General features: G+C 47.7%; 2 protein-coding genes across 6 annotated transcripts in view; one reads left to right on the forward strand and one right to left on the reverse strand.

Annotated features, from left to right (window-relative positions):
• The first annotated feature begins 9,606 nt into the window (after positions 1–9,606).
• Positions 9,607–24,977, forward strand: P2RX5 (purinergic receptor P2X, ligand-gated ion channel, 5). Of its 4 annotated transcripts, XM_010573714.1 has the most exons (13): positions 9,607–11,064; positions 11,244–12,385; positions 14,766–14,916; positions 18,091–18,210; positions 19,218–19,293; positions 19,647–19,743; positions 20,129–20,209; positions 21,032–21,170; positions 22,017–22,153; positions 22,440–22,533; positions 23,057–23,122; positions 23,432–23,514; positions 23,962–24,977. In XM_010573714.1, the coding sequence occupies exons 2-13, from the start codon at positions 12,249–12,251 to the stop codon at positions 24,035–24,037; spliced, it is 1,257 nt and encodes a 418-aa protein (XP_010572016.1). In that variant the 5' UTR covers positions 9,607–11,064; positions 11,244–12,248; the 3' UTR covers positions 24,038–24,977. The 4 variants fall into 4 exon arrangements, with proteins under 4 accessions (XP_010572016.1, XP_010572015.1, XP_010572017.1 ...); XM_010573713.1 differs by having other exon boundaries at positions 9,607–12,385; XM_010573715.1 differs by having other exon boundaries at positions 9,610–12,385; positions 18,091–18,162.
• A 2,280-nt stretch (positions 24,978–27,257) lies between these two features.
• Positions 27,258–27,998, reverse strand: part of EMC6 (ER membrane protein complex subunit 6) — a 990-nt gene continuing 249 nt past the window's right edge. For both annotated transcript variants that reach the window (XM_010573717.1, XM_010573718.1), the window contains one exon: positions 27,258–27,811. In XM_010573717.1, coding sequence (XP_010572019.1) covers positions 27,437–27,769 — 333 coding nt within the window. In that variant the 5' untranslated portion in view covers positions 27,770–27,811 and the 3' untranslated portion in view covers positions 27,258–27,436. The remainder of the gene's footprint in view (positions 27,812–27,998) is intronic.

Here is a 27,998-nt window from a genome sequence, read left to right on the forward strand (position 1 = left end):
CGCCCCGCCCGGGGAAGGGGAGGGCACGGCGGTGAGGCCACGCCCCCGCCCCCTCACGCCCCGCCCCCCCACGCGGTTTTTGCGCGGGTCGGGCCGCGGTGGCAGCGCTCCGCTGTCAACGTCCCGTTTCAGGAGGCGACCGAGTGCGGGGTCAGCGATGAAGCGGTGCCGGATCTCCCGGAGTATTCCGGCGGTACAGAATTAGAGGTGAGCGGTGTTGGCACCGGCTGCTGCCGTGGGGAGAAACCCACGGGGCCGCGGACACCCGTGGCTAGCCGGGGCCTGAGCCGTTCCGTTGCGTTGCAGGGCGTTCGGGACGTGCGGTATCAGTACGTGGGCTGCTCTGTCCGCGCTGACGGGGACAACATCACCGTGACGGCAGAATTGTCTTTGAACAACTCGTACCAGGTATACGCAAGAGACCGCGCTCCCCTGCCGTGGTTCGCTAAAATCCGTTACCTGCCAGAGGCCCAGGGTGAGGGTTTCTTCTGCATCGCAGTGGAGATGTCGCTCTTCCACGTGTGATGCTGTTTTCTGACCCTGCAGAGCACGAGAGATGTTTTGCTCATGCCAGTGTCTCCCAGGAGGCGCTTGGCACTTACAAGAGATGCTGCGGTCTTCTTCCTTCCTTCAGAAATTGCTCCTTGTGAAATGACTCTTACAGTACTGCAAGCTTTCATCACTCCAGACAATTTCTCCTGAGTGATAGTTACATATAAAGACATATATATAAGACACAGCTTGGTGGCAGCACTGTACAGGGTGGTTCTTACAGTCTGAATAAGGGTTTGCTGTTGCAATCCATTTTTTTTTCTGGAAAGACTGCAAAGCAACTGATATTTTGTTCCTTATATTTCTTTTCCCATAGTTCTTAAAAAGCAGAACTGTTCTGCTGGTCCATGGAAAAATCACCTTCAACAGAGAACTATATCTGGGGCTGAAAGAAGAGAATCATAATGCTGAGGTATCAGAGCATCATGTGGGCAGCTTGGTCCTTTTCTTGGGGCAGGAACAAGTGGGAAATCCAGACGTTTTTGCTGAATCTAGAGAACCAGTCAAATTCCCAGAGTTAAAATCTGGACCTTTTGAAGCAAATATCTGTTCTGCCATTGAATTTAGTGAAATCAGGTTTGGACTATAGGATAAAAGCAGAGGGAGGATATTTGCTAGTGCATATCAGAAAAGTTTTTAGGGTTCTATATTGAACTCTATGTATCTGGCAGTTGTGGCTAACACAGAGGCCTCCTGTCCTCTCAAGGATTTCAACGTGAATATTCCTTCTCTTTCCCTAGTAAAGACATGCTTTTCTTTAATCTGAAAGATTGTTACTCGTGATTACTGTAATCACTGTAAACTGGTAAAAAAGACTCAGTAAATTTAACTCCCTTGACTAGGCTTGCAGTGAAAAAACCAAAATTCATATTGTATTGCAGAGTACCTGCAGTGATAGGGTGATGGTGCATCTAGCATAGTTTCTAGAAAGGTTGAACGCTAGCTCAAGTTATATAGCTTTCTCAGTTAAAAGCTAACCAAGAAGAAATAACTGGGCTTCAGTATATGCTAACTTGGCTTTGATTCTGTTCCAGATTACTCTTGTCCTCCTGAAAGACGAAGTGTTTTATCCCTTGCCTGTTATCATAGGAAGCTGTGTTGGTGGACTTCTCTTGCTGGCGTTCATTATTCTGCTCCTCTGGAAGGTGGGTATCATTAATGCACACACAACAAACCAGAAATCTTTTTGTTAGATGTTTTAACTTTTTTCAAGATTTCTCTTAAGTATGAAAGCGATGTATTCAAATGCGCACTGAGGGACATCTGCTGCTTACTGTTGTAAAACCTCAGTCTCACATTTTGAGCTATTCTGAGCATTGCAATATAACCTTTTAAATCCTGTTTTCAAGTGCTTTGTAGAATATTTGAATGTTACAAAGTGTTTAGAGATGTTCTGAAGAGTTTTGAACAATGTAGACCTTCGGGCTTACAGCTCTGCCAGAGTTCATACCTGGGTTGCATCCTGCATTCACTCATTCACTTATTGCAACCCTGAGAAGGAAAAACTTGAAATTTTAATTTTAAATTGTTTTAAGAAAAGGCAGAAATTAATGGATACACAAAGACTTAATCAGTTCTTTTCGTTCTTTCCCCAGTGTGGCTTTTTCAAAAGAAACTATAAAACCATGATGGAGCAAGAAGATACCTCCTGAAGACCGAGCTGGCCAAAGCAGAAAACTCTGTATTCTTTCACCGTCTTTTTGGAAAGAAGAGAGAGTCTCTCTTTGCCAGTGTCAAAGTCTGGCTAAGATGCAAAATAATTTCTATTCCCTGGTAGAGTTATGGCACTCCAGTTCTTGTGACTCTCCCAGATTGCTGTTTTGACCATAAGGGCCCAGCTCTTTTGGGCAATCCAGTTGCCTGCTTGTTTAATTCAAACTGATATCATAGAGGGACTGCCTGGTATTGATAAACTGGACTCCTCATGAGAAATTTTGCTTTAATGGAGATATGTTAGGAAAAATTCATCTTGGAGCCTGTTAGATTTATGTATTGGATTGCAGTCTTAGTTGCTGGGATGCTGAGTGATTCTTAAATTGATTTTAGTACTGAGTAGCTTCAGAATAGATTGAAATAGAAATGGATTAGGGGAAACTTCCCATCCTGCTATTGCTAATGAAAATGGAGAGACAAGCATTTTGCATATACATGTATATACATATATATGTGCGTGTATATATATATACACAAATTTGTGCATTTTAATACAGTAAAGTATGTCACTTGATGTCTCTGGTTCTTGGAATCAGAAGTGTGTGTATGTGGCAATTAGTTTTTTGTACCTCACAATCTTATTTCTGATTTTCCATTTTCAGTTGCTTTCAAATGCTGATTTGGTCACAAATAAAAACTTGTATCATGGACCTCATTGCCAGTTCAGACAGACTCCTCCTATGTCAGGAGATATTTCCCCAAGTTAGCGTGGTTCATCACACCTGAATCGAGGGCAGAGCCAAGCAGTGAGCTGCAGTGTTGACCACAGCAGTGTTGCCATCCTCCCTGGTGCATGTGTGACAGAAAGTAGTGTGAATCATGAGCAATCTCACTTTAGCAGCTGCAGATTATCAGTAATTGCAGTTTACAGCGTTTGGGGAAAGAAGTGCCTAGCTGAGCCCAGTGGCTGGCTTTAGCCAGTGCCAGGTGTTTTCTTTCCTGAGCCATGAAATGGTCTCGGGTCCCCTCAGGTGTTTGCTGTTTCCAAACGAGAACAAGTACAGACACTTGGTACTCTTCCTCTCGTTGGCTTTCTCTGTCCCTAATTGTGTAGTTGTTTTATTTCTGTTGTGTTTGGCTAACTGTAAACCCCACAAATCTAATGTGTGTTTACACACAGCAGTAGATTAAACAAAGATTTTTCATTCAGACCCTTGGAAGGCAAAACGGTTCCTGTCTCCTTTGGCTTAACCAATACTGCCTGATGGAAAACTAAAGTTAACAAGCATTAACTAAAGTTAATGTGGCCTTCATTGAAGTTTCCTTGTAAAATTCCAGTCTGGTACCCAGGTAGTGCTATTAATACATCTCTTCAAGGCTATTGCAGGGAACAGCTTCCTGATGGGATGGGCATCCTGCAGGCTGTAGAAGCCTGGGTATGTCCTAGCTCTAAATTTGGCTGCCAAACAGGCAGAAGTTAAAAGGTGCTAAGCACACTGGCCTGCCTGCTTAGGACAAAAGTAAGAGGTACCACAGCAAGATACTGTTTGAGTAATAATAGGGTCCTTGTGTGCTTTCCAACAGTACAAGAGAGAGGTGCAGAGATATCGCAGTGGCATCCAGATCAATCAGCAGCTGCCGCCATTCTTCTGGCTCGAATTTCTTTCTCTCCCTCCACCCCCCAGCTGGTTGTAGAGTTCCTTGGAGCTGCATACAGAGAGTGAGTCACTCCAAATCTGCTTACAAGTGCCAGGGATTGAGGAAATGAGACTTCCTAGGTGAGAGCTCAGAAAGGAAATGTGTGTCTGAACCAAAGAACCACCTGTGTCAGGTTTTTTGTCATAACAGGTCTGTACTATTTGGAAAGAAATGTGCTTTGCCTGGTCTGAATAGCTTTATTGTCACCCCCCTTTGTATAAATCCTCTTTTTTGTAGTGTTTTAAATTGAATCTTCTTTGAAAATAAATTCTTGCAAGAGAAGCTCGACTGTGTATTGCACTTGCTGGCTGAAGGTGATTTGAGCATTTTGCTGTACACTTTCCCAGGTAGCATAGCAAGTCTCTGAGGCTACTCTTGATCACTCAGTCTGGATTTTGGCAGAGCCATTACAAGTTGTTCTTTGCATGTCCCTGTGTGGAAGGACCTTTATGAGGAATTAAGTACATGGAAAGCAGAATATGCTGGGCTGAGAGAGAGAATCCCTTTGAAGAGCTTCAGGAAAGAGGGTGGCTCCAGTCGACACAGTAGTGCACAGCAGTGACTGAGGTGGTGGCTTTACAAGGAAGGCACTTTTTTGAAGGTTCCTTTTTTATTCACTTAACTAATTTATTTTTAAGTTTCAGGGCACGTTGGCTTTTCTTAAGGGAGGGAAATGTGTTGTCTGCTTTTTCCACTGCTCTAGACAGGTCTTGCAGTGAGTGATAGTGGTGCGGACAGCTGTCAGTGAAAGGACTGCAATATACCAGCAGCTGGGGTCTTGCTGCCCATCCTCCCTCCCAGACCTTCTCCATTTCACACGGAAGTCCTTCCTGTTCTGAAGCACCTGGAGATCTCTACAGTCAGATCATACTTGGTAAGTCTGGGCACAGAAAAGCTGCTTGTAGTTTTCTGATTACTTTCGTAAGGGAAGGACTGTTAATTGTAGAAGCTATACTAAGAATAAGGAGTTGCAAGGAGAGTTTTCTCTTCTCAAGGCTAAACAAACCCAGCTCCTTCAGCCAATCTTGTTATTCTCCCTCTTTCTCCCCTTTTTTTCTAGTTTCTTCTCTGAATTAAGTTTCCCTCATTACTTGGATCCCTTTTGTTGTCCCTTATGGCTCTCAAGGAGGTCAGCTCTTGCAATGGGTGATACTATTTTCCTTTTAAGATGTTTTTTTCTTAAATGCACTACAGAGTTCTGTGACTTGTAATTTCCGATGAGTGCCATCCGACCATTTAATTCTTTGCAATTGCTGTAGTAGATGCCAAACACATTTGCAGTAATTGGATGGCACTTAAGGGATTAGTCAAGACTGCCAAGACTCACAGTCATCCAAACCACAGCTGGGTTTTTGTGCTGTTTCCATGGAATCCTTGCTGTGTCTGCTTCTAAATTTATTTGCAATCTGCATTTTGAATAAAATCCCCTGTGCAAAACCCTTGTCAACATTTGTGGTCTTGCTGTGTGGCCCTGACTTTATTGCACTCTGACAGTGGCACAGTTATGCCATCTCCCTGAATGACAGAAGATTTGCAAATGGCTCGTTCAGAGTCATTAAACATCTGACCCCAGCCAGGCTAACATGTTGGCAGGCTGTTTGGGGTCCAGGTGTCATGGGCAGAGAAGCTGCCACAGACACCCTAGAGGCCTCTGAGCTGTAGGGGTCATTCATGATCTTTGTGCATCACGCAAAGGTGGCAAGAGTGTCTGCAGACCCGCAGTTTCTTGGGGTGAGAAGAGGGAGGAGGGAGGGTCTCTCTGCTCTTGAGTAGGAAATACAGACTAGTATGGATTGTGTCCTAAACTCTTTTACATTCAGGTCTGTTCTCCCAACAGTGCTCATTAGGCTGGAGGGACTTGTTATTCTACCTTTGTCTTGCTCTGTTGGGGAGAGATGACTCTCAGTGCTGCTAGTAGCTCAGGAGAGCAAGAACAGATGTTTGTTCTGTACCCATTGGTGCTGATCATCCGTCCCCATCAGCTGTCTTAGCTCAGAGTCCTGGCTTGGCTCCATCACTCCAGGTTTGGGCATTAGCTTCTGGTAGGTGAGCTTAGTCTGATAGATTTTGGCTATTTTTGCGGTGATTTGACCAAGGAGTAGGAGGTGTGAAGGTGGGTGGTGACTGGTGACGGACAAGAGCTGATGTATCTGAGATAGCTTTTTAACTGTATCCTTGAAGGGGAGGACAGGATGCGTTTTGCGATGCTATTTTAATCAGGGGTGATACCAGCTGCTTATGTCTTTCTCATATGCCAGGAATATTCGCAAGCCCTGGGTTATAATTCCCTCAGCGTGTTCAGAAGCTGACAGGTTCGTGTGTTGAACTGTGGGAGTGCGGTGGCCTGGTGGTTAGCAGGAGAAAGTGAAGTGGAAGTCGGCTGCTCAGGAAAGCTTATCAGGAAAAGGGCGTAAGTAGTTCTCCATTATTAAGTGCAGGGTGCTGACGTAAGAGCATCAGATAGGAGCCATGAAGTGCTTTGCTGGGCTTGAGAGCCTGTTGGGGCAGCTTTATTTGGAGGCTAATTGGATTGCAGCTTAAAAGAGAAATTTCCTGTCTCTTGTTATAACAGGATGAATGAGCTGGAATGGAGCTGCGCTGCTGCAAGCAGGTTGCTCCGAGACTCTGCCAGCTTGGCTAAACCAAGTCCAGCATGTCTGTGCAGCACAGCTGGGACACATCAGCCTCTTGCCAGTGGTAACACGTAACTGGCCTAGAGCATCACCAGCCTGCAGAGCTAAGGCAAGGTCAGGTGTTGCTCGTAAAACCTTTTCCTCTGGGAGTCAAGTCTGAGTAGCATGTATGTTTTCCCATGGCTGGAAAAAGTTACCAGTTGGTAATTCCAGGGAGGAAAGGGCAGGGCAGAGGCCTCGGTCTAGACTTTCCAGCTGTTTATGTGATGAAGGTGAAGGAGGGGGATGAAGGTGTCTCTTCAGCATTTGCAGCAAGCAAGGTAAGCTCTGACGGAGCTATCAAGCCAGGACCAGTTTCATGTCTTTCCAGGTCAGGAACGATACACGTTGGCAAAGAAGTAAAAACTTGATCTGTCAGGTATATTCAAGAGCAGGGTTTCACCTTTAAGTCAGTGGTTAATGTGAATACACATTTTATTAAAACTGTTCAGCTTTCAGGCTTTGATTTAACATTCTCCTCTTATTCCCCAATGATGCTTTTATTGGCTGACTTTAGAAGGTGAAAACATTGCAATACAGCACTGCATAATGCTGCTGTTCCAGCTATCGTTGCACTCAATCTCTTAGCAATGTTTTATGTGCATTTTTATTTAATTTCTGTTATCTGATTCACTGCCAGCTCTCTCACAGAACAGGGCATGATGGATTAGTTTCATTAGACGTGCAGTATTTTTCTTTCCTCTCTGGCCCTCTTCCTCAAGCACTTTCACTTCTTGGATTGGGGGAGAGGAGTGGATAAACACTCCGGCTAATGATAACAAGACCTCCTGCACACTATAGGAGAGTCAAGACTTGGGGGAGAAACCTGGAACGCATTCAAAGGCTGAAAATGGCCCTCCTGGAAAAGATGAGCTGAATCAAAGAGAGAATATATTCTGGAACTTCAGCACACTTCCATTTCTTACTCCTACAGAGAGGTTTGGATGGTGCTGTGGATAATGGCAGAAAGACTCTTTGCACAGATTCCCTTTCTAGGTGAAAAAAAATTTGGATGTTTTTCTAATAGCTCCTGAAAGAAAGATTTCCTTCTCCATTGTGGCTGGGTGTGCAGTGGCACTAGTTAGGAGGACAAATACTGAGGCTGATTTTTGTCAATTTTTCATTGGCAAGTGGCAACCTACTTCTTATTTACACCGCAAAGTCACAGCGGGGATTAAAATAGAAGCTGAATGGAGCATTTTTCACTGCAGGCTGCATACACGTTTCTTTGTTCTTGCATCTAAACACATCATCTTCAGAAAGCAGCTTATGCTTGATGTTACTGATTTCCATGTGTTTCCGTGTGCATGAGCTGTGGTTTAAAAGCAGCTTCCTCTTCCAACCTGTTCAACTCTTCCCCTCAGTTTTTTTTTTTTTAGATGTTGTCCTACAAGTATGACACTATGAGAAAAAACCACTAATGGAGGGAGCTGACCTCTGCCTTTTCCGCTGTTCATTCCCTTGCCAAAATAGTTTATCTCCTATTTACATCCCCTGATCCTTGTCTCCTTTCTATTTCAGTAGCTGGTCTGGCACCTATTTCTAAAGGATGATGCATCTGCATCACTCAGGCATTTGCTGCAGGAGCATTTCCAGTGCTTCAGAAATGTCTCAGCATCTTATGAGTCAGCCGTCATGCGTTTGGGAGCCAATGTTTTCTGTTGTACTTGATAACTCGGTAAAGGGCGGAGTGGCAATCACTGAGAGAATTAATGCCTGGGGGTGTTTGTTTGGAACTGGAAGCGAACAAGACAAGTGCCTAAAACAGGCACCTCCAGCAGTCACTCGTGAATCACGTCTGTACTGGCCAGGGCTCTCTGCCATTGCCCAGAAAACGTGTGGTCTCTTTTGGGTGCAATTTAAAGACATTTTTGGGGCTGATGTTGAAATGTTTCTGTGCTACAATACCATAGAGAGACAGATGTGACTTCACTGTGTTTCAAATGGTGCTGTGTCAGGGCAGAGGTCTAAAGTTTAGTTTCCACAGTCCCTTTACGTGGCATTTACAGGCTCCTGACTGGGCTGAGTTCAGCTCTGGGGCAGCTTAACACCAAAAATGCTACTGACAAGTGGAGGGAAATGTAGAAGAGGAGCAGTCTGGGCAGAGAGGGATGTGTACCCTATGACTACGGGTGAATAATGAGAAGGCAATCACCATGAGCAGTATGAGGAATTAAGTATAGGTGGAATGTTGGGAATAAAAAAAGGGAGAGTTTTGCTACTGGAGGAGAAGTCCTCCCTGTGAGAATTTCCAGACTGAGCAAATAGCCCTCATGGGAAAGGAGCAGAACTGTTTTTTTCCATGGGAAATTAAAAATGTTGGACTCGAGAAGGGAGATACCTTGCAGAAGAGATCCGGCCTCAGTCCCTTGAGAAGGACTGAGATACTACTGGGTTTTTTTTCTTTAACTTATGATGATTAGATTTTGTTAGATTATTTACTTCCCCCCGGGAATGAAACTGCTTATGTTTGAACAACCCACAGATACTTTGAGGAACACACCAGTAATCTTGATTCACAGGCAAGAAAAAAAAGTAAGGCTGTGAAAACTAGAAGATGATAAGAACAGTATCTGTAAGAGCATGCCAGCAACAGTGTTTTCAGCACAAATCTAGCCTGTGCTGAGCACTATTCAGAATATTCTGCAGTACATTTGATACAAATTGAAGCTTTTTATTCAAAAACAACTGTTGCAACTGTGCTTCTACTTGATGGCTCTAAAAAACCAAGAAAAGTATCAGTTTTACATCCTTTTTTTTATTTTAGTGATCAAACCTGGTTGACATCTTCAGGTCACAACTATAGCAGGAACACTTATCACTCTAAGGAACATTTTTTCTAGCCTATGTAAATCCTTTCTCGCATTAATTGACCTAGAAAATAATTACAAAAATTCATAGCAGACCTGTGTCTGTGCCATTAAGTAAAACCAGGCCAGGAGGTAATGCACTGTTTAATTGCTAGCCAGTTTCTTGGTCTGATTTCAGCCTGTGCAGTCACCCAGACAGATGAGGAAGATGGGGATGGAGTGGGGAGGTCTCTAGACACCACCAAGGGCTGACTTGTCTCTGCTGATACTTCATTTGTCCATGAACCTGGGTGTCTTTAGTGTAGCAGGAGCAATGGTAGAGGCAGTCCTGAGACGTGGGATATACTTGCTGTTTAGTCCTGTCCCTGGAGCAGTTCCAGCAGGGCCAGGGCAACCAGATGGTGTTCTTCTGGGACCAGACCCGTGATCAGAAATGCTGTCACCCAGCAGCTTGTGCTTGCAAAGCGTCTCATCTAGGAGCAGATTGGGCAGAAGATCAAGTGGTGGCTCCTTTAGGATGCTCCTGCCTCCATACAGCTCTGGTTCCTGGAGCTGCTGGGTCAGTCTCCCTGTGCCCCAGCACTAACTACTTGGCTCTGGGGTCCGGGCAGTGGCAAGGGAAGATAGGCTGAGCCGACCTTTCTTCCTTACTTGTTTCTGGCTTCACGGACCGCTGTGGTCTCCTTCTTCCCTGCAGGACTGCGTTTTCTTGGAGGGGTTTGTCTCCTTTGGTTCTTATATGTTTTAAGATATTTTTAGTTGTGCTTCAGGCTTTCACACAGAGGATCTTTAAGACTGGAACTAGTGACAATGTGGTCTGTAGGCATCTGGTAAGGAGGGGTGGGTGCAATGGCCAAATACTGTTTGAGGGAGAGAGAAACCATGAGAAAGAGGGCTCCAGGTGGGGCTTGGGGAGCAGCCAACATGTTTTGTGAGATAAAGAGGGTCTGCCCGTGTGGGGTGTGCAGATAGGGAAAGGAGGGGTCACGGGCAGTGGGAGAAATGAGCAAGACCCAGCCCTTTGCTTGTGCTTGAGGCTGAAGGGTGGCTGCAAAATTTGGGAGCAGGGTTGGGGCTACCCCCGAGCCAGAGGGGCTGGGGTGGCCTTTCCCACCTCTTGGGCCCCAGGGGTGAGCGGACGGGGGGCGCACGGGAGCGGGGGGCTCGCTCCCTCGGCAGCCTGCCCGTCATCCCAGGAGCCCCTCGTGAAAAAGCCACGCGCAGAAGCGATCGCCAGCCGTGGGGCTGGAGCTGGGGAGTGCAGCAGCTGCCAGGTTAAAAGGAGGCCACAGGCAGATTTCTGTTCTAGTTTTGCAGTTACTGGAGAAAGGGGTTTTTTTTCGCTCTGCAGAAGGAAACTCTAGGGATGGCTGTGGGGCGAGGGATGAAATGAGGTATTTTGAGGATAGTGTTTCGTTCGTTATTACGCTGTTTGTGAGTCTCTTGTGATTTGGAGCTACCTTGTCACATATTCATTAAAAATCTGATGCATCTGTTTAAATTTGATACGGAATTTAAGGAGGATGAAGGATAAAATTTTCATAAAACCTGAGGTCTTGAGAATCATTCTGCCTGGGAAGAGAGTTGTGTAGGGCAGAGATGTGTGTGCTGGAGCAGATTATCTCGCTGTGCTGCCTGCTGCCTCCATAGTGTGACCCACTCTCTTGACCTGTGTTCAAGCATGTATCACAGTTGCATACTCTGTAATCTCAGGAGCCTTCCCGGTCCTGACAGAGCCCCGTGAGCTAATTGGGTGCTCACGTGTGAGTTAATTGGGTGCTCATGCGTGAATGCCGTAAACCCTGCACTTTATGCCTGATACACCACTTCATGTGTCTGATTAGACTCTCTCTAATAGATTCAGCCTATGGGCAGTCCACATCCCGTCCTCCCATCAGTGCACAACTATGGGATCCTCCCAGAAAGAGCACGCTTCAGTTTGGATCCCAGCTTGCTGCTGGATCTCCTCTTGATGAGGTACATTAGCTCTTTTAGCCAGGCTGCTGGAAGGTCCTGGCTTACGTCATTTTCCACCTCAGAGCTCATTCTGTTCCCCCTTTAGCCCCAAGACGGTGTCCACCCTTCTTGGTTAAAGTAACGGTCATTTCATGTCCTTGTATATGCACGTGCCTCTGTTAGACTGGGAGTCACTTCTTACAGTACTGGTTAATAAACAACTCTTATCTCAGTGACGGTTAAACTATTCCTCTCCCTTTGGTATTTTATCAGATGCTATGTTCTGTATGTTTGCCTAGCTCAGCACTCTACTGTACATTTTAGTGAGATGTGATGGTGATTGATCCCTTAACCACATGCAGAATTTATTTATTAGTTTCTTAAGCTGGGTTTTTGGTGGGAGGATGTAGCAGCCGGGCAGGTATTTATTTTGGATGACTGGTAAGGACCCAAGTTCTCATTGCTCATGTAAACGCTTAAGAAATTAAAAATTTAACCAGGTGCTTTGCCATCATGTAGAAGCTGAAGAAAGGCTTTAATACTTGACAGTGAGAGACTATAGCTCTGTCACCTTGGAAGCTGTAATGTGACTTCCTGCTATAACATGTTTCATTATGAACATTTTGTGATGGGGGGGAGAGAATGAAGCCTGGGGGCAAAACTGAGACGGGGGCTTCCCCAGAGGATGCATTACCCGGAAAGCAGCTAAGGAAGGATCTCGTGTTAGTGCAGCTGCTGGTTTCTGACCCGAGAGCTGCTGCCGGCGAGCAGCTGACAGGAGGGAGGAGATGAGCCTTTCGCTCTGAAGGGGTTGGTGTGTCAGGTTTCCATGCAGAGCACGTGTGGATAATGCGAGCTGCAAACGCTGCTGCCTGCTCCAGCCACCGGTACAGAGCGAGCCAGGAGCATGGGGCAGGTGGCTTGGAAGGGTTTATTTCTATCGCTTTTTGATTATAAAACGGAGAAATACGTCATTGCAAAGAACAAGAAGGTGGGGATTCTCTATCGAGTGGTGCAGCTCTCCATCCTGGCTTACCTGGTGGGGTAAGAATCGGCCTGCATTTCACATACTGCTGCGGTTGCGTTCGCTTGCTGTGGTGTGATGAAGATTAATGTAGGATACTCTGCATACAGTGACAGCTTGCTATGCCTTATGATTTTAATGCAGATAGTTATGCTTGTTTATACAGCTGGATTTTTTTTAATGTCTAATAGATTGTATCTGATTTTTTGCCTGCTAGGGATCGCTAGATTCAGCTCTACCTTCCAGATTAACATTAGGTTAAAAATAGATCAAATGGCACTATGGCTTTGTACTGCATTATTTACGCCTTTATTTCTGTATTCGGTGGGAATGGTGCCAAACCTTAACACCTGACTCATTAGAAACAATGGCATTTATGGCTGTGGTTGCTGAACCTTGGGACAAACCTGGGTTGTCTGCATGACGGTGTGACATGCTCAAGTCTAAATGGGAGGGAACCAAGCACAAAGTGGCAGATTTCTTTGCTGGAGTGGGCTGCAGCAGCCAGGATTGTGGAGGTTGAAGGCAGCGTGAGTCGGCTGCCTTGCGTTTATTTCAGAGCAGGGCGAGTTGGCATGGAGATAGCTAGAGCACCTCTCGGAAAAGGCCCAGTTCTGCAAGAAGCTGGTCACACTGACATGTAACAAATGCAGCAATACTCCTTGCAGCTTGCAGTCTCGGACCTGGAATTCTCTCGCCTATGTGATGCCTCTGCCATTGCTTCCTGAGTTTCTGAGGCTTTGCAGAAAGTGATTCATAGGTCTTTACCCTCACTGTCTGTGCTTATGAGTCCCTTCACCTTTCTCACACCTCGTGTTTTCACTGATTAAATATAGCAGAGTAATTTTTACATGCTGGCTTTATTTATAGAAAGGTGTACAGTTCCAGAGCCTGCTTTAGTTAGTAGGGCAGAGATGAAGTCTCAGCAGTCTGGCATGTATTAGCTGCTAAAGGAGGAATCCTGTAGATAACATTGCCGAGGACACATCCTCTGTCCAAGAGGGATGTAGCGTGTCCAGTGACCGTGAGTGTTCAGACACTGTCTGTGCCATACAGGCTTTTCTCTTCCCTGGGCAGTTACTGCCTTCTGCAAACCTTTGGCACTGTCACTGATGGTGCCTGCAGTGACTCCTTTGTGGCTGGGGGCTCGTAGTGTATCGCAGAGGTGGTTAGCGTTAGTCTGATGTCTGACGGCTTGATTACGTACCCATACCTGTTCAGGGGCTGGCTCGGGGGTCGTGATCATCAACGCCTCTGGATCCTTTCTTGCATGTAGCTGCCATTTCTTCCCTGATTCACTGTGAAAACTGTAAGGGTCTGCTTTTGAGCCCTCCTGGGAGGGAAGAACAGGGTTCTCGGGGAAAACAGGAAAGTAGGAGACTTCACAGGGGTGGAGAATGTTATTATTCAGGTTTGTCACAAGTAGCAGGTGAAGGGCAGCATATGTCAGTGCTGCTCAGCCCCAGAGATGGCTGCTTTCCCTTTCTGCATGCAGTAGTGCACTCCAGGTCAGTGCGCTGCAAAGGGGAGCCATGCCAGCAAATGCAGCCTGCGTCCCTCTCCCAGAACCTGCCCTGGCACCCTTACCTTCTTCAGGGGTCTGGGTGATTTGTTGTCTTGGCAGGTGACTTTGGCAGTATTGTGGAGAAGCTGGAGGCATTTCATTTAACCCAAAGAAGTTTTCACCCTATGATATGGAGCTCTTGCTGCTTCCAGTGGGAAGAAGTAGGCAAAACCTTTTCCTGGAGTGCTTAGCGAGGCAGCAGCTCTTCCACGTGTGCTAGTGAGAAGCCTGAAGCCCAGTGCAAAGGCCAGGGTACAGTCAGGTTGTTCCCATCACGCTGGCTTACAAAAGATCCTGTATCCAGCTGAGAATATTCCCTACATATTTCTGTTAGTGATACGCAGTTCACCTGCTGGAATTGCAGGTCTCCAGCCATGATCTGTTGCTGGACTGGTAGCCTAATGGCAGGCTGCTAAAATGGGAGTGAGTCATGTATTGTGAAACAAACCACACTCTTCACCGCAACTTGCAAAAGCTTATGTTATTTTTCATCTTGAGGAAGACAGAGCCCTGCCTTCCCCTCCTTCCGTGGAGGTTGCTGAGTGTAGCACAGGACAGGGAGGTGGGAGGCTTTGTTTTTTTACCCTGTGACAAGTTACTACACCTTTTGCTGCATGTGAGGTCTTGGTCCTGACTTTTCCTCCAGTGCTGTAGATACGCACAGCTTGTGCCAAAGAGTTTATTCTAAATTTGTAGTGGTGCTTGCACAGGGTTTGGTGCCATTGGCATGTTTTGGTTTGCCCTTGAACAGTGTTTGGCCTTGGTGTAAATCTTCTCTGGCTTACTTGTTCCCTGACCCCACTTGCTAATGCTGCTGCCTGCTGTTTTCTTTGCAGGTGGGTGTTTGTTGTCAAGAAAGGCTATCAGGACACAGACACATCCCTCCAGAGCTCTGTCATCACCAAGCTGAAAGGAGTAGCTTTCACCAACACTTCGGAGCTGGGGGAGAGGCTGTGGGATGTTGCAGACTACGTCATCCCTCCACAGGTCGGCATCACCCCACTGCTATTGTCTGCCATTCAGCTAGAAAGACATTTTCCAGCGTGGTTGCTGGTGGAAAGGCTGAAATGATGTATCCAGGTCTTTCCTGTGAATAAGCAGGAGGTGGCCTACAAGAAAGCAACGCTATGCTTCTCTTAGGTCTTTCCAGCAAATATCAAAGCAGTCTTGTCTCTCTCACAAAGGTCTGTGATACTTGGCAAGCAGAACTTTGCAAGCAGAAGTCGCTTGGACTTCAGTGGGTCTGCTCAGCTGAGCAAAGCGTCTGCTTGCCTCCATTCCTGGGCTAGAGCAGGCATGCATGGGGCAGCCCAGAGCAGGTGGGAGATGGAAAGAAAATGTGGTGCAATTTGAGTGATGAGGGTTGCTTGAAATGTCTCTGGCTAAACCTGCCTTGCTGCTTCCTTGACTTGGACGAAGTGAGATGCATAGCTGATGCTTAAGGGGAAAAGATGGCAGCAGATGTGGCCAGGCACCACGTTGGAAGTTGCCCATCTGTGCTTGCCAGGGCTGTTTGTGCTTTCCCTGCTAGCGTCCACCATGTGCATGGAAAGGTATGAGGGGAAGATCGGGGTGCTGTGCAGACAGGGGGAAGAAAGCTATAAACTGAACAGTTTACTTGTCTGTACATAAGAATAAAACTTCACCTTCCTGCTGCTGCAGCCCACGTTTACTCAGGCCTATGGATCTGTGCTTTGTACCTCCACCAATTTCAATGCAAAGCCTCAGTTTCAGAGTGACATTTGCTGTGCAGCAGGAAGGCCAGGCAGCATGCTTGTGGTGCCTCTTGTTCAAGCTGTGTCAAGCCCTGGGATGCTTAGAAGGTGGCTGGTGTGCACATCCAGAAATGAAATGGTGATGCTGACCAGTATTTTAACTCGTCAGATGTTTCTCCTGTGACTCAATGGTCTTGTTACTGCGTGTTGGCTTATTGGGAGGCGTTGTAGTGTGGTGTGCTGAGTAAAGATAGCCAGCTCTGCCTCTGGGCTGGTGTACTCTGCAGCGCAGATGTCTGGGCTATGGCATCATGAAGGCAAACATGACTGTGGAGTCAGGCTACAATATTGAATCCAACATTACTGCAGTCTGCCCCAGCATACGTCAGCCTCCAGCAACCCCAGTGATGTTAGACCCTGGGCTCACAGTGAAACTCAGCAACCTCTGCGGGCTGTGAGTGCAAACATAGACATCTCACAAGCTTTCCTGTTCCATGTGCTGATTAATGTTTGTCTGCTGAATGTCTTGGGTCACCTGTGAGATGTGTCCTGGATGGGTTTTTAGGAGTGTCTGAATGCCTGCTACCAGCGCATTAAGTGACCTGCATCTGCTAACTGCTGCATGATCTCTCATTTCACTTTGGAGGGAGAGTCCCTCGCTGTCCTGCTGGATCTGGGTGGGCTGGTTTGTACTGGAGAGATCCAGGTAGCAGAGTGGGAGGCAGTGAGGGCTGGGAGAAACCCCATCTCCTCCACAGAGCAGTGGGCAGCTCTCCTGACCCCACAAGCGCAGCTGCTGACCAACGTGTCCCTCCTGCTGAGGACAGACATACCTGTGTCCCAAAGCACTGGTGGGATGTGGGGTAAACCCACCCCACGCAAAGCACAGTGAGGGAAGGAGAGCGAGCCAGGTGAGTGTGAGAGCGCTGAGTTCTGCTCTCATGAATGGAAACCTGAGATCTCTGATTTCTATGTGCAACAGGCAGGCCTGTGTGTTGGAAGGAGTTTTCTGAGAGACTCTGGAATAAACAGCATGCACTCAGCTTACTGAAATTCATCCCTGAGGGCCTTTAGACAGGGTGAACCAGTGCCACTTTGGGGTTAAGCTTAATGTAGAGCAGGGATTCACCTGGTAAATCCTTCACTTGTAGCTTTCTTGGGCTTGTTGTCTGACAGGTTTGCAGAAAAGTCTTGTTCCCTGTTGTGGTTCAGAGCAGCCTTGCGGGGTTGGGGGTCCAGAGTTTGCTCCTGATGAGGTGTTTTATCAGCAGGTGCTCGCTTACACAAGCCACCAGTTATGGGTGGCAGGGCTTGACACACTGCTGGTTCTGGTCGTGGGTGAGGGTTTTTCATCTGAGATGCTCGGGGCTGCCCTGCCTCACGCCAGGACCATAGGCTGGCTCTGATGGTTATGTGTGTCCCCTCGGCATGACGAGGGACAGGCTCCCCAGTGCCGGGGGCTGTCAGGAGAGAACCCATGTTTCTGTAGCTGCCACCTGGTGTTGACCCTCCTCCCTTCCCCACGTGTGCACAGTATGGAGCAGAAATGGTAGAAGCACATGGTTTATTTCGGCATTCATTTCACTTCTGAGTGGCCAACCAGCCTCCATCTGCAGTGCTGTGGTAAGCTGCTTTCTCTCCCCTCTTGCTGACTGTACAACTGTCTTCAGGCTTGTTTTTTCCTGTGGTTTCCTTTGGTGGTTGGTTGTTAAGGGGAAAAGTTAACTGTTTTAACTTTTTGCTGAATGTGGGGAAGGGACCAAATAGAGGCTGTAAATGTGCAAAGACAGGAAGGCTCCAGGACAGGAGTCAGCTGTGCATATTGTGGCTTTGCCTAAATACAGAGGAAACACAACGCTGCCAGAAATAAGGATTTGGGGGATGAAAATGCAGTCAAGTCTCTCCTTGCATGTCTCAGGCATCCCAATGGCTTGATAAAGGGATCTGTATTCTCTCTATTACAGCCATGCTAGAAGTTCTGTGTTTTTATCACATGTCCAGAGTGTTGCACTAACTCTGCTCCTGCGCTGTGCCCTGCTGCCTTGCTCTGTGAGCTCAGGCTTGTAACAGCACAGCTGGGGCAGCCTGGCTGAGAACAAACACCCACGGCTCTGCAATGGGACAGGGCCTTTGATCCCTGATCAGGCACTCTGTCCTTATGGAAAAGGAGGACAAGTGCTTGCCGAGCAGCCAGCGAGGCAAGGCTCAGCTGTCCTGCTCACCAAATTAATGCAGCCTCTGAAGCAGAACGCCTTAAGCCATAGAGACTCGCCGACCTCATCCAAACAAATATCCAGACAAAGGGTGCTGTTGTATCTCAGCCTGAAAAGCATCAGGAGAGAGGGAGGTGTTACTGTTCTGCAGAGAACTGCATCCTCCTTGTAACAGGTACTTAAAGAGTAAAACAGTTTTTCTAACTCTTCCTGCCTTACTTTGTTTATTCTAGGGTGAAAACGTCTTCTTTGTCATGACGAATCTGATTGTGACCCCAAACCAGAGGCAAGCCACATGTCCTGAGGTAGGAAGAACTGAGCCCCTTGGCCCCCAGACCCCTACAAAACTGGGGGTAAGAACTGGCAGACGACATCTGGGGAGCAACGAACGCAGGAAGGATGAAAGGCGAATGTTTTTTTTTCTGTAGTGTAATATCTCAGTTGGGAAAATCGAACTGGTTACTGCAAACCTGGGAGGTTCAGCTATCGTAGTTTCTAGAGGCACTGATCATGTAGAGTCTTGCTGACCTTAGTTGAAGGTGTTGGACATCTGCCCAGCTGGAGATGAGACCAGAGCAGTCATTGCTCGGAGTCAGAAAAGGCCATAGAAAAACAACTTGGAGGTGACTCAGTCTAGTTACAGGTAGAGGAGACTTTCTAAGAGCCCCATCCTGGGAAGAGCTGAACATTCAGGCTTTCGTTACCTTCAGGATGTGGAAGGGTGCTTAGTACCTTCCAGAACGTGCCTTACAGGCCAGAGGCATGAGGTCTTTCTGGGTCATGTTGAAATGTCCTCTGTGGAGACGTGGTTCAGAATGGGCTGGAGCCTGGGGGAGGAGGACGCTGACCGTCCAGGCAGTGTTGTCTCCATGTAGCAGAGATTAATTTTTCCATATCACAAGCAAAGAGGTAGCCAAGGTTGAGAGCACAGCTTGCTTGTTCAGGACGCGGCTGTCCTCTAGTGGCTGCATTAACCCGGCATGCAGCCCAGAGAAGGAAGGGTAATTTGGGGCTCGGAGAGCTTGTAGCTTAAATCAAAGGTAGGATTATCTCTTAAGGTGAAGTACTGTGGCCTCCTGCCTGGTTTTGGCAAGTGCTGGGTGATGTCTGGGTTTTTCCACAGCCTGTCCCTCTCCAGGTTGAGCAGAGCCCCAAAGCACGATGTCACAGCTGAACCATGGCATTGCCGGTGGCGTGATGCTGTTGAGCTATTTGCGTGACCTACAGTTACCACTTCAGCTGCACGATTTTAGTGTTCACCATCCTATAGAGAATTCACCCCAGATCAGCAGCACTTTCTTACCCCTTTGAGTCTTGTGTCCTGTCACAGGTCTCACTTCTGTCCTCTTCCACTTTGCAGAGTGGCAGCATTCCCGATGCCCTGTGTTACAAGGATGGGGACTGCCTGGCAGGGGAAGCAGTGGTGGCTGGCAATGGTAAGGCAAGGGTCCCTCCTCCTGGGCTGTGTCTGGTAGAGTCATGTTCCTTCAGAGGCATCAGCCTGGTTACAACCCCAGAAATCTCCAATTACAGAGTGGCAAGGACTTTCTTTTCTTTACTGTCTTCTATTAAGATTGCTGCCTTGCTTACGGCTCTGTGGTGGCTGGGCCAGAGCACCCTGGGCTGCTCAGAGGAGCAACAAGAGTGGTTGTTCCAGCTGAGAGGCCCCTTCACAGCAGGGAGGAGGGCTTAGGGTAGCAGTGAAAACCACCTGATTTTTGTGTGCCCTGTAGGCAAAGAGAGGAGGTGGCTGCTCTGCGTGACCTTTTCTGTGATGTCTGTGCTGCAGGGGTTAAGACTGGCCGTTGTTCGAAAGACAGGGACAGCATCGGAGGGACTTGTGAGATACTGGCCTGGTGCCCAGTGGAGAAAAGATCCAAGCCCAAGTACGTGGCCATCTTATGCTGTTTCCAAGCTTGAGCTGCTTGGCTTCTGTGTCACTCAGGGCGGTTTCTGGGCTCTCTCTGCTTGGATGCTTGCTTGAATGCTGGCTGTTGCAGTGCAGGAGGGAGCTCTGCATGGCCCCCCGGCAGGACCAGCCCTCTGCTCCCCCCTCCTTAGCTCACTGGCTGTCCCAGGGCAGTTTGCAGCTCTCAGGGCTTCCCTCAGCCTGCACGCTCCTCACCAACTCCTTGCTGGCAGTGTGGGGAAAGTGGCATGGCTGGTCTAGCACCATGGGATGAAACCTACCTGTTTCTAAAATGGCAATTCAAGTTTTAGCATGTGGGCAGGGTGCAGATGTAAAACAGATAACAAACCCTTCTCTTCCAGGAAACCACTTCTCGCCAGTGCAGAAAACTTCACTGTTTACATCAAGAACTCGATCCGCTTCCCCAAGTTTAAGTTCTCCAAGTGAGTGCAGGTGCTCGGAGATCCCTCTGTCTTCTCCATCACAGAACCAATAACCTCGGTTTGCTCCACTGTCCTTCTCCTGCCTGAGGGTTGGGGTGGGGAGGCTGATATTCCCTCTTCTAAGGTGCAGGGAGAAGCCTTTGGCTTCAGGCTGTGCAGGAACAAGGAAATAGTGAGGGCTTGGAGCTTCTAGAGAGCAACCGGGATAAGGCTGTCCTTCACCAGATGAGGTCTGTGATGGCTCCTACAGCATGGGGTGCACCAGAGCTCTAAGTCAGATGGATCTGTCTGCCAGCCAGTGCGTAGTGAGGTTCCTGAGCTGCTTTGGCTCCCAGATGTTCCTCCTCTTCCATAAAAATGAAGGTGCCTGGACAAAGCTGTGAAAATGCAAATTTAAAAATATTTGTTTGCATTTGCTGCTACAATATGAACAAAATGAAGAAGTGTAGAACGGAATGTGTTCTTGCTATTCTCCCAGGCTCAGCTAGACATTTCTAGCACCTTTATTTTTTCCCTTCCTTGAGAAAACCAGGTGGCCGTGGAGCACTCTGGCAACCTGTTCCACGCGAGTCCTTTCTTGAGCCCAGATTCAGCTGGCCTAGTCCCTGCCTGGCCTGGAGGTCATTTTTGTAGGGGCAGCCTGCTTTCCCTGGGCCAGCAGTGGAGAGGCTCGCAGGGTGACAAGACTGGTGGCAAGGTGCCATTTCTGTTGTGCATGAGGGGTGTTGGAAAAGTCTCTTGTCTCTGCAGTCTTGGTGGCATAGGCTTGTGCAGGCAAGCAGAGAGGGAGACAAGTTGGATTTCCCTCTTCCCTACGTGCAGGATGAATGTGCTGGCAACCGACAATGAGTCCTACCTGAAGACCTGCCGCTACAGCACGGAGCATCCCTACTGCCCCATCTTCCTCCTGGGGAACATTGTCCGATGGGCTGGGAGCGACTTCCAGGAAATGGCCTCGGAGGTAGGAGTGCCCCTCGGGCTCGTGTGGCTTCCCAGCTGGCCGTACCACTCACTGGGTGGCCATGACGAGAGCCACTGGTGAGCTGGGATCTGCCTCCTGTCCAGGGTGCAGTGGAGAGATGCTGGGTCTCAAAATCACGCTGGTCCCATTTATCCTGTCCCCAGGGAATGAGAGGAAGGGCAATGTAGGTCCTCTGGAAGAGGGGGTCGGGTCAGTTATCTGTTATTCAGGGCTACCCAAACCGCTGCTCTGCCAGCAGGGTTTCTTTGTTTAATTTCAACATTACTACACCATCAGTTTAAACCCAGAACTCTGGAACGCCAGTGGGGCTCCTCTGCTCAGAGAATGCCCCAGGAGGCTTCCCCTGTGGGAAACGGACGCGTTTCTGCATGGAGTCATGGGGCTCCAGCGCCAAAGAAGGCTGCGACCCAGTGTGTGTAGCCCAGGGGGGGAGATGGAGCCAGTCTGAGGCATCCCGGGAAGCACAGGGTGAGAAGAGTGCAGGCTTTGTGCAGGCTTCTGCACTTGTGAACCTCATCCCTGCATAAAAGACCCTCTTCTCTACTGAAGTGTGTTACAGCCACTTAAATTAATAAAATCAGTGTCCTGGGATGAGAATCTTCCTAGGATACCAGCACAGAGAAAGCTAGGGTTGTGTGTAGAGTAATGTGATTAATATCATAAGCATGAACTGAGCCCATCCAGAAGTGTGTGTGCTCACATCTGTGACCAGAAGTGCAGCTATTCTTGTCCCTGGGGAAAACTTGCCCAAGGATCTGACAAATTTGAAGACACATTAATTGAACTAAGCTTAAAAAACTCACACTGTCTCTCTCTTTCGTTAAGGGTGGTGTGATAGGAATTCAGATTGAATGGAACTGTGATCTTGATAAAGCCCCTTCTGAATGTAATCCTCACTATTCTTTTAGCCGGCTGGATAACAAGTTTGCAGAAAAGTCCATCTCTTCTGGGTACAACTTCAGGTAAGTAAAGAGGAGAATACGATGCAGTACCGCGGTTGGGCTGAGCTGGTTTGACTCGCAGGTGTTGGAGGTTGGCAGTGAAGCAGTACCCGGCCATGCCAGGCACTGCTCCAGCCAAGCACACTGCTTTGCAGAGGAGGGGAGGGAGGGACTCGTGCTCATGGCAAGCTAAAGCTGTTTTTGATAGAGGAATAGATCTGTTTGAAGAGATAGGTGAACTCAGATGGGTTCTTGTGTGGGGCAGGGTGCAGATGATGGAGTTAAAATCAGCATCATTGTATTCCAGGTTTGCCAAATATTACCGGGATGCTGAGGGGGTCGACTACCGGACGCTCATTAAAGCGTATGGAATCCGCTTTGATGTGATGGTGAATGGCAAGGTGAGGTCCCAGGCCAGAATATTTCAGAGCCCGGAGAGAAAAAGGTGGGGGACGTTTCTCAGTGGGAAGGCAGCTCTGGGATGAGAACAGCCTCTCTGGCTTGTCATAGGAAAGGGCTCTTGCCATTCATCCATGTGGAGCTAACCCTACATAAGAAAGGAGATGACCTAGAGTGCAGATGAGTCTGCATCTCTTTTACCTAAAACCAGGCTCCTGTAAAGTCTGACAGAAGGAAATATGCCCCAGAGTCTTGCTTTCCATGCATACACACGGCAGAAAAAAGAAAAACTAATCCAGGGGTGACGCAAGCTCAGAAACGCAGCCATGGACAATTGGATCTGAGACACACACAGACCTTTAGCCTCCAAGATTGTTCACTGCAAATCTTCCATGGTCGTGCCTGCTTGTTACTAACAAAACACACCCACAGGCACTAGTAGCTTCCCCTGTGTAACACCGCACCCTTAAATTTGTTTCTTGGGTCGTTCTTTCACCAAGTACTTCATGACCTTTTTTCTTTTAGGCAGGGAAATTTAACATCATTCCCACCATTATCAATATCGGTTCGGGGCTTGCTCTCATGGGAGCGGTAAGTGAATGTATTTTCTTAAAGTAACATAGATCCCTCATTTAGGTGGTATGAGGATAAAATGGGACGGTTGGTTTATATTTTCTCCAGCAGAGTTTTTGCTACTCTGCTCAGTCAGGTGCATGTCTGTCTCCTGTCTTAAAGGCATTTGTTAACATACCTTGTAGTCTAAATGCCCCTAAAATTACATGGTGTATGAAGGAAAATACAGCTCCCACAAGTTATTCTTCTTCCATGCTCATTGCTAATTAGATTAGAACACTTCCTCTTCTACTCTCAAGATGAAACACAAGTTCTTTCTCTTTGCAGGGAGCTTTCTTTTGTGACCTGGTGCTGCTGTATCTGATTAAAAAGAGTAATTTCTATCGAGGCAAAAAATATGAGGAAGTAAAGTAAGTGGGCTTGGCTTTTGTGTTTAAACATAATGGCTTTATTGTTATGACTAATAGAAATAGAAGGAGATATGGGAACACAGTAACCATTAATGGCAAACAAAGGCGAATTCCAGGAAAATATATTCCTCCAAATGAGTTTAGCTGTTACTCCCTCCCTCTGCAATTCATTGCTGCAGTTATCTGGGGAGCAAAGGAAGGTGCTGTGTCATGGATGGACTATAAATGGCCTTGCACTGTCGGTCCATAATGAGTGAGGAGGGAATTGGGGCAGCTCCAAGAGCTCCAGAGCCTCATGAAATTGAGAACTGGGGCTTTAGCTGTACGGAAGGTGACAGCCTTTGTGGTAAGGTGTGACAGGCCTGGCTGGGAACCTCTTGCCCACACTGCTTTCTGAAACAAAAATAGCCTGCTTGCCTTGTCTGTCACTTTTGCTTGTTTCCTCAGGTCCAGTTCCAGGAAATCATTATCTAGCCCTACGCTGAATGGGAATCAGAGCCCTGACCAGCTCGGTGGGCTCTAGGCACAGCGATGGGTCTGCCAGCTGGACTCATGTTCCAGGAAAACCACGCAGGTGTGAAATCACACCCAGACTGGGAGGTGGAGACACCCCAGATCAGGTCTACTGTCTATTATTGGGATTTCCAGAGGGAAAAAAAAAGTCCTTTAAAGAACACCCTTCTTACCCTGAGATGTTCTCTGGTATCCTGAGCTTGCAACAGTGTGTCATCGTTATGGATTTATAAAAGGATTTTTATAAAAGGAAAAAGAAGGCACCAAACAAAAGTTTTAGTATCTGTTGATAAATATATCTGTACCTACGTCAGTAGCCAGTGTTATCCCGTGGCTGTGCTTTGCTTCCATGTGCAAAAGAGCAGTGATGTGAAACACCACTGGCACTTTGAGGAGGGCTGAGGCCCTGATTCAACTCGTCTCCTGCTCGACTGGCTTGCAGCCACCGCTTCCAACTCTCGCTTGTGTTAGATGTAAAGCAGCAGGACTGCTCTTGTCGGGAAGTGCAATGAAATGCAGCATTTCAGCAGCTCTCTGAGCCTGAGGGAAAGGGACTTGTTATCCTACAACGCCCGTGCTGACTGGGCCTGTGTCACAGTGGGGGCAATTACTCTTACTGCAGTGTGTGAGTAAGCATTAGGGCCAGAAACGGTGCTCATCCAGGAAAAGCCTTCGCAACAGCCGCAACAAGGTGCTCTGCTCGTCTCAGGAACAGCAGGAGAAGGTCCTGCGCAGCTCTGAACGGGGAATCAGTTCAGCCACGGCTGGGTCCCAGCTACCTCACTGCTACCCACCATCTCCGTTTGTAGTTGGCCCAGAGAACCGACATTTCAGAGCACGGAACAGGTAACAGCAGGCAGAGGAGTATTTTGAGGCAAGGCAGGGATAGATGGTTTTGTGGTTCATAGTGGGGGGGTGGAGAAAGGGGGTTAGCGCACTGGAAAGCAACGTGGCACTGGGAATATCTGCACAGGGATGTTCTTAGGTTCTCCCTCCTTTGTTCAGTGGCTGGTGTCATTTGCTCAGGACTGTCCTTTCTGCATTGCTTACCCATGGCTCGCGGTGGGGAGAGATCTGACTTAACGCTTCTGCCGGTTTTTGTAGTACCCTGAGCTGTACTGCAGAGACTGAAAAGAGGTGTGTGGGGGGGCTCTGTCAGGTGAAACGGACTTTGCTGGGTTCTTCCAAATACACCAACAGGAGGAAAATGTAGCAGACAGATGTCCACTACTTCAACACTCTGGTAACTTCCAAGAAATACAAGTGCTTCTTTGTTTCTCAACAGAGAACTAAGGCTCACTGCAGCCCATTTTGTGAATTTATGATCATGTGGGGATGTAACTAATCTCAGAAGAGTGCTCATGGAATATCACTGTTTAAAGTTTGTGTTTGCTTGAGCTGTCAGGAACCGACCCACCAGCCCCTGAAGACAGTAGGTGAATAAATATTCCTGCCTCATTTAAAGCTTCCACAGTGTGGCTTGGTACAATCTGATCAGTGTTCTGTAAATGCCACCAGGTCATCATTGATCAGGAGTCATCATGCTAAAGACTGTGTGTTTCTGTGCACTCTTTGAGTATTGAGATTTAAAGGACTCCTGCTGCAGCATCCTTATGTACTGCTAGGACAGCTGTAGAGAGGGCGGTGGTACAGAGAGCTGCTGTGATCGCGTGTTACACACAAATGGAAAAGGCAAGCTGCGCTCACCTCTGCTTTAACTTCTTTCAGGTGGTACAGGTTGGCTCTAAATTAAAACTCACCTCTGTTAGCAGCGGCAAACTCCAAATCCAGTCACCAATAGCAAACCCCACCCAGTCTAGTCCACTCCCTCTGCTTCTGTTCAGATGCAAGTAATTATCAAGTCAAACATTTAGCTAGAATAGAATTACACAGTGGACTTAAAATAATTTAGGATAAGCTGTGTACCTCTGATGCTATAATCACATCCAAAGCTGCCTATTCATGCCAGAAGTCTCTCCTCCAGGCAACCATGAGTTAACGTGTGTATAACTGACAGGCTGCACTAGTCAGGCCCATTAGAACTACCACGCCAATACAACAGCACAGGCTCCTGACTGTCAGAGCTTAATTCTGTTTGAATAATTTCTAGATGGTGAAACACATGGTGAACCCCACATGTGGCATCATCAGGCTAAGGCACAACTCACGGAGACCAAGTAGCTCATTGTAACACATAAAGCTGACTGTGCTCTACTGAAACCAATGTTTCCACTTGACAAAACAACATCTTCTTGTTAGGTGACCAAAGCGATTTCCTGAATTTAAGTTTTCAGGGGCTTCAGGCCCTCAAAAGTCCCTAGGATATTTCCCATTTTTATACCCTCTGTTTAACACAATTCCCACAACCATTGCTGTTGATAAAACATAACCAGATTCCTTCTCAGGAGCTTGTTTCTTTGATTATTTTTTTTTCCTCCTTGTATTTAACATACAGCAATAAAATTTGTCACTTTAGGGCAATGCTCTCCAAGACTCTTCTGTACAGTGTGTTTTTTAGGTTGCACACACTGCCATCTCTTTGTGATACATACTTACGCTAAGCAAGTTAATTAAACACTAAGTTTGCGCAAGCAGGTCTATAGCAAAGATATTACCTGTACAGCAGGTGACCAAATTTTCCCTTCTGTTCCTGCCAGGGACATACAGAACCACAACACTGCGCTGCTCAATTACAGAAAATGCTAGCAGGCTTACACCTGTGTTCAGCACAGAGTGAGCCGGCAGGTAACAGGACGTTGCACTTACTTGGTCGTGTTTCGTTGGACACAACTGTACTAAAAAGAAGCAAGTGTTTGACTTGGGAGAGCATTACTTAGCGACTCTTGTACATGCCAGTGAAGAGTATCTGTGACAATGTCATTTATTGATAGCGTGTACATATAGCAATTGTGGAAATAACATTTGCACTAGCAACTCAATTACATTTCTGTACCAAACCTTCACGTACACTTAATTACATGCTACTGTGCAGTATTTCCTTGTGCCAGTGGATTATTTTTTAAGAGGGCTGTGCTACACACTGCTTTCATTGGTATTTGCGTGTAGGGACAGGCAGCAAACCTAGAAGGGATTGCAATTGGTGTGTCTTACCCAAAACACAAAGGATACAAGGGACTACGTTAACCAAAACCCATAGTTGTGCCTGCAATTAGGGACAGAAGTTATTCCTTCACCACCAAACAAATATTCCTGGGAGGCATCCAAGTGGTGTTTCACATTCAGTTTAATTAGAACAGTACTACTGATTCATTTGTACTTGGACATAATTTACCGACAAGCGATGAACAACGGTTTAAAAGGTAAGCTGGCCTAGTTGTGTAGATGACTTTTGGCAACAGTCTTTCTGCTTCATTAAAAACCACTGCAGCTACTGCGGCTCCTAGTCGTTTTAGTAGACGTGAACCATGCCGTACAGGAAAGTCCAGAACAGGACATACGTGAAAAGCCCTCCTATAAGCCCCCCCGTGAAAAGCGGCCTCCGGGATTTAAAGTACTTGTTCCATCGCCGTCCAGCTTTTAAGACCAAGAGCACGGAGAGGAGGACGGAAGCCAGGAAGTAGAAGATGAAGCCGTGCAGGCCGGTCAGGCCGAGAATCCCCGCCGTGGCACCCGACAGGGCCGACACAGACGTCCTGCAATAGTCCAGGATGGCGGCGTTCCCCCGCACCGCCGCTTCGCTGATGAACTGCGGCCCTTCGCGTTTGGCCACCACCGCGGCCATGGCTCCCTGCCGGGCTCGGAGACCTCCTCTCTCCCAACGACACTGGGGGAAACGAGACACACACTGTACCGGCCGGGGGCGCGGGTGGGGGCGGCTGACTAGCCCGGCGCAGCCCCGGTCCGGGCCGAAGCGGAGAGCCGGGCCCGCGGCACCGGCCCGGTGAACCCGCTCGGCTCCGGGGCGGCCGCTGCCCCCAGGCCACCCCCAGGGACACCGTTCCGGAGCGCGG

The sequence above is a fragment of the Haliaeetus leucocephalus genome, unplaced genomic scaffold, assembly GCF_000737465.1.
Source record: "Haliaeetus leucocephalus isolate CR32 unplaced genomic scaffold, Haliaeetus_leucocephalus-4.0 Scaffold395, whole genome shotgun sequence".
NCBI classification, from domain to species: domain Eukaryota; kingdom Metazoa; phylum Chordata; class Aves; order Accipitriformes; family Accipitridae; genus Haliaeetus; species Haliaeetus leucocephalus.